The sequence below is a fragment of the Schistocerca piceifrons genome, chromosome 9, assembly GCF_021461385.2.
Source record: "Schistocerca piceifrons isolate TAMUIC-IGC-003096 chromosome 9, iqSchPice1.1, whole genome shotgun sequence".
In the NCBI taxonomy this organism is placed as follows: Eukaryota; Metazoa; Arthropoda; class Insecta; order Orthoptera; family Acrididae; genus Schistocerca; species Schistocerca piceifrons.
The window spans coordinates 139,464,503-139,477,315 of NC_060146.1; the positions used below are offsets into that span (position 1 = coordinate 139,464,503).

The 12,813-nt window shown below is 36.8% G+C and overlaps 1 protein-coding gene across 1 annotated transcript in view; it reads left to right on the plus strand.

Moving 5' to 3' along the window:
- The window catches only part of LOC124717155, a 62,177-nt gene that overhangs the window by 25,111 nt on the left and 24,253 nt on the right, over positions 1–12,813 (plus strand). Inside the window, exon 2 of the mRNA XM_047243914.1 lies at positions 11,413–11,617. Coding sequence (XP_047099870.1) covers positions 11,413–11,617 — 205 coding nt within the window. The remainder of the gene's footprint in view (positions 1–11,412; positions 11,618–12,813) is intronic.

Sequence of the window (12,813 nt, forward strand, 5' to 3'; positions counted from 1 at the left end):
AGATTCTGGTTTGTGATTAGCACCTACATTACAATAATTAAACATAGTCTCCCAGAACTTTTGATCAAACATAAATGAGAAATCTGACATTCCTTCTGTTCAACTTTAAATACCTGTGTCATATCATTTACACTATTATTATTGTCTCCTTGCAAGTGTAAATTAGGGGTCCTGTGCTTGTTGTGTTTCCTCACCCCAAAACTACAGATCTTCATTGAGGGGGACTGCTGTTTCCTGAGTAGTTACCTCTATGATTGTTTCTCCTACTAAATGCCCATGGTTACCCCATTATTCCTATTCTACTGATGCTCAAAATTTCTGTCTCTATTAACATTTTGATCATGATAGAAGTTACCATTATCTCTGTTTCTGTAGTAATTCCCATTGTGATTTCTGTCATTTCAATTATTATGGTACATACTTCTTTCTACTGCCCTATCGAGCCTATCAACATATTGTAAAAGTTGTTCAAGACATTCGTCAGGTCCATGTACTAAATTCCACTACAACCTTTCTGGTAATCTCCTTTTGAGTGCATCAATCAAAGTCATTTCATCAAATGGTTTGTCAAGGTGTGTTACTTCTTTAGTTGATTCGGAAATACAGAAGCGTCTGATCTTACCCGTCGGCTTTGACCCATGATGTCACAAATATGGCGGAAACGACCATAAACGACAATTCCAATATGGCGGATATAAAAACATCGCATACGTATCATAAACACTGAAATACACAGGTTTCACAAAAAGCCTAATGACTCTAACGGGACAAGCATGGGAAATTGGGGGTTTTTGGGTGGGGAGAAACTAAATATACACAAATGTAGCCACCGACCGCCATACAAAACTACGCAAAACGACGAAAAAAATCAACATCACGAAACTGACCAAATACCAAAAAACACATTCTTATCCAGACTCAGACACTTCCCTTGACCTACATAGATCTACAGTAACTCCCGATCCCATAAATTAGGATCGAACACTTCCCTTGACCTATATAGCTCAACAGAACCTCCCGATCACATCCCCCGATACAAAACTCAAAAAACACTTCCCTTAAACCTACATACGTCTACAACAGCTCCCGATCCCATAAATTAGGATCGAACACTTCCCTTGACCTATATAGCTCAACAGAATCTCCCGATCCCATCCACCAATACAAAAATAAAAAAAAACCACAAACCATTCCTGAACAAAAAACCACAACCGAATACACTCAATAACAAACTCACCCGACGTACAGCAATTACCATTACATTAACCATCACACAAAACCGTTAACTCACTAATACAAATTCCGCTTCAAAACCACAAACACAGCACTCACCACTGAGCAACAGCAAACTGACCCCAACAAACCAAACAAACATAAACCATGAACACACCATCAGAGGGCATGACAAACACCCCCACGACATCTACAAACACGCCACAATCACAAACCAAACTCCGCGCCGTAATGACGTCACACACCACAACACGCTTACGTCACGGGTCAAAGCCGACGAGTAAGATCGGAGGTTTCTGTTGACCCGTTGATTCTTACAAAACTCTTTCAGAGTACTGTCCCTATTCCCATAATTATGACCATTTAAAAATTCACTATTAATTCTCCCTTTTCAGCTTCTGGCCAAAATTTATTTAAAAAACTTTATTTGAAACTTTGATATGTTTCCCACTGACTTAAATTTAAATTTACCCATAACAGAGATTTTCCTTGAAGACATCTTTTAACAAATTTAATTCTTTTATTGTCACTCATGCCTTGCCTGACAGAAAACTTTTGATAGGAATGTTGGACCATGCAATATCATTGTTTGAATACAGATTTCTGTAAATGCAATTTTCCTGAACTGCTGAAAATTTTTGATCGAAAACAGTTACATTAGTTTGCACATTGTTTTCAATATTTAAAATTTTTTACGTAAACTGCTAAAGTTTTAAAATGATAATTAAATCAAGACCCTAAGCTGTCGGTAAGATAGCCTGCCACGAGTAATGACTGTAATGGGCGGGGGCACTATGAATGTAGTGTGTGGACATTAAGTTGGGAATGTGGGTCTCACAGGGAGTATGCAAGAGATAAATCCCTGCAGTTGCACTATCCTCTGTGCCCTTGATGGCTCAGATGGATTGAGAGTCTGTCATGTAAGCAGGAGTTCCCAGGTTCGAGTCCCAGTCAGGGCACACATTTTCAACTGTCACCAATGATTTATATCAATGCCTGTTGACAGTTTAGGATCTTGATTTAATTATCATTTCATTCTAAGAGAGATGCATGGTCACCAATGGTATATGTTCTTTTGGGCATGTCTGAAAGAACAGATACCATTTTCATATATGCTGAAGTTTTGTTCAATTTTTTCCATTGCAGCCTTCTGTTCAACTCTGAGTCCTTAACATTCTTCATCTGTCTTCCAGATTCAACAATAAACTCATTTTCCAAAACAATCAATTTATTTTCTAAGACATCAACTTTTTCATTCACACATTTTAAACCCTCCGACAGTTCATTTTTTAACTCTGAAACCTGATTACTAAGTTGGTCTATTTGGTATTGCACCCTATCCATTTTACTATTGTTTTCAGTTTTCAGGCCATTCAATTGTCATTGCAGCATAGTAAATTTTTTGGTTAACTGATCATTAACTGCACTAAATTTTCTATTTTTCTCTGTCTTCAATTCCTCTAGTTTTGGCAAAATCAACTGAAAGATATATTTTACTAATTCTTTGCTGACTACAATTTCACTCATTTCAAACATGTCCTGATTGGATCCCACAGCTTTCACTTCTGCATCACTACTACCCTCATCTCTATTCATTTTGTTAACAAGAACACTAGTCCACAAACAAATTAATTTCACAAGTAGTTTGTACTTATCTTTCCTTTTTGATGTCCCTCATTGTAGTTGTAAAGTCCTCTTTCAATTGATGTGGGCCATCATTGTTGGTAGTGCTTCGTCACTGCTGATATGTCTTTGTTGGGCAGTCATCGGTCTTCTTTCTTCAAGTGATTGGGAATTCATTTATACATGAACTGCAAATTGCACAACCCTTCTTCTGCAATAGACAAAACTTCATTATCAGTGAACTGATCCTGTATGAAGCCACCACTTGCAATCTTACCCTCCCTCACATCATTTATTGACTGTCACTCACTTCAAAATTAAACTCTTTTAATAAGCTTTGAGAGGAGTAAAATTCACAATAAACTTTTTTACTTATCTTCTTTTCTCGTAGTTGGCTTCAGTCCTTCACATCTAGGGGTTGATTCTTGAGGTTGAAATTTTTGACATTGTAGGTTCAAAATGAAATGATAATACTGAAGTAAGCCTGCTCCATAATTTCTGTTTCTGTAATTTTTTTGTATTGTATCACATATTTCTATATCACACTGCCTTTACAATTTCCACTTCATTATCAAAAATTACATCATTATTGCCAAACATAAAAATTCAACTGATCAAATAAGAGGAATGCCCACTACTACTAAATTCTGTGGTACTAACAATATTCCAAAGAGCTTACAAAATTTATTGACAAATGACTTTCTATTAATTTCTATGATTATATTATATGAATCTAGAGATAAATTTAATAATTAGCATCATATTGTGCAATTAATAACAGGAATTTTAAGTGTTCTGAATATTTCATAATTTCAAATGTTTCTAAATAAAGAGTAATTTTAACTGTACATACAGAGTTAGTACATATTGATTGTAACAAATAAAATAAAGAAATTACTTTTTATACATTTTAGTCTGAAATATACCACATCATATACAAAAACATATGAAATTCTTTTAGTTAAACAGCTGAGATAATATTAACTTGTTTAAAAGGTTGAAAGTATTTTTGGAATCAATAACCTCTGGTGAAGAAAGGTAACATTAGAGGAGAGTGTCCCTTTACAACATGCACAGAATGTGCAAAATTAGTGTATTTTTCTTCTTTCCATTCTGTTGTATCTTATGGAATAATGTACTGGGAAGTAAATCCAAAATTATGTTCTTTGCAGATGATACAAGCATAATTATAAATGATGACAGTAAGTCTTTATCCACTACAACTGAAAAAGTTCTAAAGTATGTGTGGCACTGGTTTCATACTGACAAGTTAATAGATCATTAAAATAAAACAAATTATATGCAACACAGTAAAGTAAATGAGAAGGATGACCTGATGAAAAATATTATTTAAAGGCAAGAAAACATTTTATTAGCTTTGTAATTACACCCTGGATACGAAAAAAAACACATTTACTGTAAGAAAAAACACAGAAGTTACACACAAGCCAAGAATACAGATATTGACAGCAGAGTCATGGAGCAGCACATAAATAGAGACGTCAGGGAATTTTTTCTTTTCTTTTAACACAGATGATACAAGCATAATTATAAATGATGACAGTAAGTCTTTATCCACTACAACTGAAAAAGTTCTAAAGTATGTGCGGCACTGGTTTCATGCTGATAAGTTAATAGATCATTAAAATAAAACAAATTATATGCAACACAGTAAAGTAAATGAGAAGGATGACCTGATGAAAAATATTATTTAAAGGCAAGAAAACATTTTATTAGCTTTGTAATTACACCCAGGATACGAAAAAAAAACACATTTACTGTAAGAAAAAACACAGAAGTTACACACAAGCCAAGAATAAAGATATTGACAGCAGAGTCATGGAGCAGCACATAAATAGAGACGTCAAGGAATTTTTTCTTTTCTTTTAACACTTCCTCCAAAAGAAAAAATCATGAAACTATTGCTTTGTCTCTTGCATGCCAATTTCTGAACATAGAAAATTAAATCAAACTCGTTCAAGAGGTTTCGTCAAAATATCTGCCAACTGATTGTGTCCATCAATGTGTTCCAAGAAAATCTCACCGTTCAGATATCTTTCACAAACATAGAAATGTCAGACCTCTATATGTTTAGAACGTCGATGATATTCTGGATTTTTTGCCAACTTCAATGCACTAGCATTGTTAATGTAAAGAACTGGAGGCTGCCCCGACATTTCCACTAATTCTGACAGCAGACGACGTAACCAAACTAACTCTTTTGCTCCTTCACTAGCTGCAATTATTTCCGCCTCAGTTGTGGATGTGGCCACTACTTTCTGCAACTGACTTTTCCATGACACTGTACCACCTGAGTACTTTGCAAGAATTCCAGTTGTTGAGCGCCTTGTCCAGTTATCACCTGCCAAATCTGCATCAGCGTAAATCTTTAACTCTTCTTTTTTATTATATACAATTCCAAAATTTAAGGTCCCTTTCAAATACCGGAAAATGCGCTTTACTCTATTCCAGTCTTCAGTGGTTGGTTTCTCCATAGATCGAGCAGCTTTATTGACTGCAAAAGTGATGTCTGGACGAGTTACTGTTGAAAGGTACATGAGACAACCAATTGCTTCACGGTAGGGTACAGATGACAAAACTTCTTCGTTTTGATTATTGTCCTCACGTCCAATAGGAGTTGAGATTGTATTGCATTCTGCCATTCGAAATCTTTGCAGAATTTCTTCTGTGTATTTCTCTTGACTTATCATTATTGCTCCATCTTCATACGGCTTTATTTTTATGCCAAGAAAATTGTCAAGACTGCCAGTTGTTATTTCGAATTCATGTTGTAAAACATCCATAAAAACAGCAATTTCTTTCTTGTTACTGCCGACAATCAGGCCATCATCAACGTAGATTGCCACATAATGGCTATTTCCATTTTGTCTACGATAAAATAGGCATGGGTCTGCATCACTGTTTGAAAAACCAGCTTTCTTCATGAACTCAACAAAACGTTTGTTCCAACAACGTGGCGCTTGCTTCAACCCATAAAGACCTGTTTTTAAGAAACATACTCGGCCTGTACCATCTTTGAAACCTTCTGGTTGTTCCATATATACTTCATCTTCAAGTATTCCATTCAAAAAAGCTGTCTTTACATCGAATTGTTCTAGCAGCATTTTCTTTGAAGCAGCTACAGCCAACAGAGTTCGTATGGTGTCATAACGTGCCACAGGGCTAAAGGCGTCGTCATAATCAATTCCTGGTTTCTGAATACAGCCTTTTGCAACCAATCTGGCTTTAAAGTGAGTACCTCCATTGACTGCGACCTTTCGCCGTAGAACCCAGCGGTTTTGCAATACTTTGGCATTCTTCGGACAGTCAACCAGCACTCAGGTATTGTTTTCCTTAAGTGATTGAAGTTCTTCACTAATAGCTTGCATCCATTCTTCCTTCTCGTTTGACTGCAATATTTCTGAAAAACAGTTTGGATCTTTGTATCCAAGTGCATCAACTTTTGTTGCCATACAAAATTCACCACTTTCCATCCAGGTTGGTTTTCTTCGTTGTCTTTTATTCTTCTGTTTCTCTTCATTAGAAGATTCAGCAGCTTCTGCTTTTAGAAATTCTGTTAATTCTTTATTTTCTTCAGATTCACTCGACTCTTGACTTTCTCTAGAATCGAGAGTGCCAATTTTTTCTTGAGTTTGGCTTCCTCCAGAAGTGTACAGCCTAGGAGATTTACATTGGTCATCTTTAGATGAATCCGGATCATTAAATTCTTTCCGAGGGACTTCAAATTCAACATGATCACTATGTAAATCACAAACAATTTCTGGCTTAAATTTTACATCGTGACTCAACACCACTTTTCTTTTAGATGGAATCCAAACTCTGAACCCATCTTTGTCATTAACATATCCAACAAGTCGACCAAAAACTGCCTTATCATCAAACTTGGAACGGAATTGTTTGTTAATGTGAACATAGCAGCCTGTACCAAAAATTCTGAGATGATCAAGTCGTCCTACTGGTCGATTAAACCATAGTTCATAAGGGGTTTTATTTTCAACTGAAGATTTTCCAGTACGATTTATTAGGTAGACTGCTGTGTTACATGCCTCTGCCCACAACCCTTTAGGTAATTTACTCGGATTTAGCATTGACCGGGCAGTTTCAACAATGGTCCTATTTTCCCGTTCAGCCACACCATTTTGTTCAGGAGTGTAAGGAGGAGGAATCAGTAGCTCTATTCCCCTGTCTGCAAGCAGTTCACTGACATTCTTATTGTTAAATTCTTTGCCAGCATCACATCTAAATTGTTTGACAACATGTCCATTAGTTCGTGCTTCATTTAAAAACTGCTTAAGCACAGTACACACTTCACTTTTGTGTCTTAAAAAGAAAATTCGACGAAATTTACTGAAATCGTCTTTGAAACATACATAATAATGCTTGCCTCCAAAAGATTTCGTGCTCATTGATCCATTTACATCCGCGTGGATTAATTCACCAGTACTGGTAGCATGTATTGTTTGTGTTTTGAATGGCAGCCTATGCATCTTTCCAACCGCACAGCCGTCACAAAATTCACTCTTGGCATCTTCCACATTAATGTTCATTCCTTTTAAAATATTCTTCACATGTTGTTTATTCTGATGACCAAACCTTTCATGGTACACTTGCAATGTTTCGGATGAAGTCATCAAGCTCATACGATTCATTTTTGCATTTCTAACAACACGCATGTTCAACACATAAAGTCCATTTTTCACATAACCTGTCATAACAATATTGCCACTGACTTGTTTTCGAACACAGACATTATTATAACTAAAATTAGTACTGTAGCCTCTGCAGGCAATGGCTCTCACAGAGAACAGATTAGCACTTGCATCAGGGACGTATAAAACATTGTCCATTCTAGCATTGTACCATTTATTGTTTCGTCGGATTTGGATGTAAACTGTTCCTTGACCGTACGCACACATTTTCACATCTTGTTTTCCCAATGAAATTACTTGAGGAACATCAAATTCACTATACGAAACAAAATACTGTTTGTTGGGAGTGATATGATTTGTAGCGCCACTGTCGCAATACCATTTATTTGGGTCACTGTGATTACTGGTACACACACCCATAGCATATGAAGTAAATGCAGCGTGTTCACTGTCTCACTTCTTCTCTTTTCTTTTATTGCTGTCACGAGTGTTCTGTGGATACTCCGCTGCCCAGTGACCTAATTGTTTGCATTTATTACACGGAAACTTCTGTTTTAATTGTGACTTCGTCATCTTTACTTGCTGATTACTTGTTTGCCGTTTTCTTGTTTTAGAAATGACAAAAGCTGCACTTCCATTAACGTCTTGTTCACGCAGTTCAATAGTACAGAGTTTTTCAATCAATAAATTCAAGCTTTGCTTTTCTGTCGGTATCGTATCCCAGAGATCCTTAAAATTGTCGTAGTCTTTTCCCAGTGTAGACAAAATTCGACCATTTAAGGTTCTTTCAGATAGCGTATTTTCTTCATGTTTTGATAATTCATCGTTCAGGTCCATAAATAACTTTTGCAGTTTGGCCACATGTGCACTAATATGTTTCGATTCATCACGTTTAACACGGAAAAATGTTTCAATCAACATATTCAAACGCTGAGTACTGCTACGTTCAAATCGGGCGCGTAATTTTTCCCAGATTTCTTTAGCATTCTTGCACGTTAAGACGAGTTCTGCAACAGATTTACTTAGCGCACTTGCTATAAGACTTGCTGCCTTTGCGTTGTCCTTGTGCCATTCCACGTACGCTTCTTTTTGTTCACTTGTCGCATCTTGCGGCAACTCTACACGTTCACGTGTACCGTTAATAATATCTTCTAGTCCATATGAACGTAGCACCATAGAAATATGCCATTTCCATTTGGCCCAGTCGTCAGGTCCTTCAAGCTTATCAATGCTGACCTTATAATCGCCGCTAGCAGTCATGTTTCTTTACAGACATACGCTCATTTCAAATTTTGTTTTAATGAAACTGTGTTGTTTGCCTTTACACGTGTACTGGGCCCATAACCTGATGAAAAATATTATTTAAAGGCAAGAAAACATTTTATTAACTTTGTAATTACACCCTGGATACGAAAAAAAACACATTTACTGTAAGAAAAAACACAGAAGTTACACACAAGCCAAGAATAAAGATATTGACAGCAGAGTCATGGAGCAGCACATAAATAGAGACGTCAAGGAATTTTTTCTTTTCTTTTAACACAGATGATACAAGCATAATTATAAATGATGACAGTAAGACTTTATCCACTACAACTGCAAAAGTTCTAAAGTATGTGCGGCACTGGTTTCATGCTGATAAGTTAATAGATCATTAAAATAAAACAAATTATATGCAACACAGTAAAGTAAATGAAAAGGATGACCATTTATTATTTGGTGATCAGGAAATAATGAAAGTATAGTCTACAAAGTTTTTGTGCATGCACACTGATCATGACTTGAGATATACAGACTGTATCATATACATAACCCACAAACGCAATTCTGCATTTTTGCACTAAGAATAATTTCTTGAGTTGTAGCACAGAATGTAATTTTCTTATTTCCATTGTATTGTACCTTATGGAATAATGTTCTGTGTAACAAAATCTTTTTTAAAAGACACTTTTAAATTACAGAAAAGAGTATTTAGAATTATTAGACACAACTCTCCACAAACACACTGCAGGCCATTATACGTGCTATTATAAATACTTACACAACCATCTTTGTACATATTCAAAAGTGTACCATAAGCAAAAACACAGTCGAGTAGTTCACATATAAATTCAGATTTCCGTAACTCCAACGCAAGTATCAGTAAGAACCTTCATGTAGAAAGAGTAAGAAAAACAAAAGGAAATTGAAGAAGAGGGAAAATAAGTCAGAATTAAAAAAATTACCTGTTAAATAAATGTTTTTATAACCTGGAGGAATATTTTGAATCTGTAAATCACTAACAAACTCTTATACTGTACTTTCTTCATCACCATTTCAATCATACTGTTCTCATTGTAAATTTTATATTTTGTTTGTATGATTATTTAACTGCAAATTATGTGCTTCTTGAAGTATACTGCATGTATATCAAATCATGGTGTACTTTTTCAGAGAGTATATATGAGACCAATGCATTACATCTACATCTGCAACTAGACAGATACTCTGCAAGCTGCCATGCGGTAGATGGTGGAGGGTACATTGCACTACTGGTAGTAATTTCTTTTTCTGTTCCACTTGCAAATAGAATGAGGGCAAAATTTCTATCTATATGACCCTGTATGAGACTTAATTTCTCATATGTTATCTTCACGGTCCTTTTGGGCAATGTATGTTGGTGGCAGTGGAACTGTTCAGCTGTCAGCTTCAAATGCCAGTTCTCTTATCTCAATAGTGTTTTCAAAAATAATGTTGTTTTCCCTCCAGTGATTCCCATCTGAGTTCCTGAAGTATCTTCACAACATTTATATGTTGTTTGAAACTATTGGTAATGATGCAGCCTGTCTCTTAATTGCTTCAATGTCTTCCTTTAATCTGGCCTGGTACAGATCCCAAATACTCAAGCAGTGATCAAGAATATGTTGCACCTGTTTCCTACATGCACTTTCTTTTGCAGATGAACCACACTTTGTTAGAATTCTCCCTACCCTTCTCTACCAAGTCCTCACATGCGCTTTGTTTCATTTGATATCACTTTGCAACGTTATGCATTGATATTTAAAGTATGTGACTGTATCAATCAGAACACTACCAACGCTGTGTCCGAACATTATGGGTTTGTTTTTCCTACTCATCTGCATCAACTTACATTTTTCTACATTTAGTGCTAGCTGCCATTCATCACACCAACTAGAATTTTATCTGTCATCTTGTACCCTCCTCCTACATCATTTATGTACATAAAAAACAATAGTGGCCCTATCATACTTCCCTAGCACACTCCTGATGGTACCCTTGTCTCTGATGAAACTTGCCATTGAGGACAACACACTTGGTTCTATAACTTAAGAAGTCTTTGAGGCACTCACATACCTGTGAATCTATTCCACACAATTATACCTTTGTTAAAAGCCTGTTCATTGAGTCATTTTAATACATTATAAAATGTTAATTTCATATTTATTATATTAACTTGTATAATTGTGCTAGACATATGCTGTATGGCATTATGTCAGTTCTTATAACATGTGAGTGATGTGAAGGATGTTAATAAACTAAACTATATATATTTTTGCTCTTCTTTATCTGATGGTTAGTAATTGGGTATATGTTTACACATGGACAATGACATCAAAGTTCTAAAACTAGTGGTATTTGTAATTATCATGGCCTTTAGGTTCATTAATTAGCTCATGAACTCCTAATAACCAAATGAACAGAATAAACACTAAAGTTAATTTAGAGAAACCATATATCAATATCAAAGGTTTTTGGATATTATGCATGACATAAAAATAATAATATTGAAGATATTTGCAAAAAATAGGAGGATGTTTTGGAGGGAAGTAAAACGTGACAGGGGGAAAGAATCCACCTACTTGATTGCGCACTGCCCTGCTTGCAGATGTTCCTGAGACCTGTGTGTCTAGTGCTGTTGGTTGCCTGCCTTGCTGTGGCCGATGACAGTGACGACCACCGTGACTCACGCGGTGAAATTGTGCAGTGCATCCCGCATGAGTGCAACAAGCCCTGCAACCCTCCACCATACTACTGCCCCTCAGGAGTTGTAAAGAACTGTGGTTGCTGTGATGTATGCTGGATACACTTGAGTAAGCATTGTGTGCTCTTAATAGCTATGGGGATAATTTTTCTTAACATCTAAAAAAGACCATTAAAAATTTATATTTTGGCAACTGTTTCACAATGTATATGCAGGGTGTCCCAGAAATGTTGTAACCAACATCAAGGCATTGTAGAGTGTGTCTCAAGGAACAAATTGAGGACAGGAACCCATTCCCGGAAACGTCATCTGACAACTCAACAGAAGACTGAAGTTATAGGCACTGGTGCCTACCAGTAGGTCACCCCTTCAATAGCAAACATGACTTTGTACACTGATGAACTGGAGGCACAATGTTTCACAGTGTCATTTGTTATCCAGTGGCCTTGATTGATTGCCACGATTACAAGTGGAGAAGATGGAGATAGCTGCTGCATAGAAAGGCCATGTCTCCTATGAGGTTGATGTTCTGTTGCCTCGGTGGATGACGGTTTTCGCAGCAAGTTTCCATCTGCAGTATATATTTCTCCTGTAACCCTTAAAAATCTGGAATTTTCAGCACTTAAGAGAAAAAAAATTGCAGAGTGAAAGCTGTGTCCAAAACTGTCATCCAATAGGGCAACGGAGCATCACTTTCATAGGAGACAAGGCCTTTCTATGCAGCAACTAGCTCCATCTCCTCCGTTGATGATTGTGGCGATCAGTCAGGATCACTGAATAACTAATGACATTGCACAATGTTCTGCCTATGGTCTGTCACTGTACTTGCTGCAGAAGGGGTTGCCTAGTGGCAGGTGCCAATGCCTGTAACTTTGACAATCTGTAGCGTCACTTAATGAAACTTCTTGACAGATTAAAACAGTGTGCTGGACCAAGACTCGAACTCAGGACCTTTGCCTTTCACGGGCAGTGCTCTACCATGTGAGCAACCCAAGCACTACTCACGATCCATCCCCACAGCTTCAATTCTGCCAGTACCTCATCTCCTACCTTCCAAAATTCACAGAAGCTAAGATGGTAGAGCACTTGCCTGCAAAAGGCAAAGGTCCTGAGTTTGAATCTCGGTCCGGCACGCAGTTTTAATCTGCCAGTAAGTTTCATGTCAGTGCACACTCCACTGTAGAGTGAAAATTTCATTCTGGAAACATCCCCTGAGGCCGTGGCTAAGCCATGTCTCTGCGATATCCTTTCATCCAGAAGTGCTAGTTTGGCATGGTTGCAAGAGAGCATATGTGAAGTTTGGAA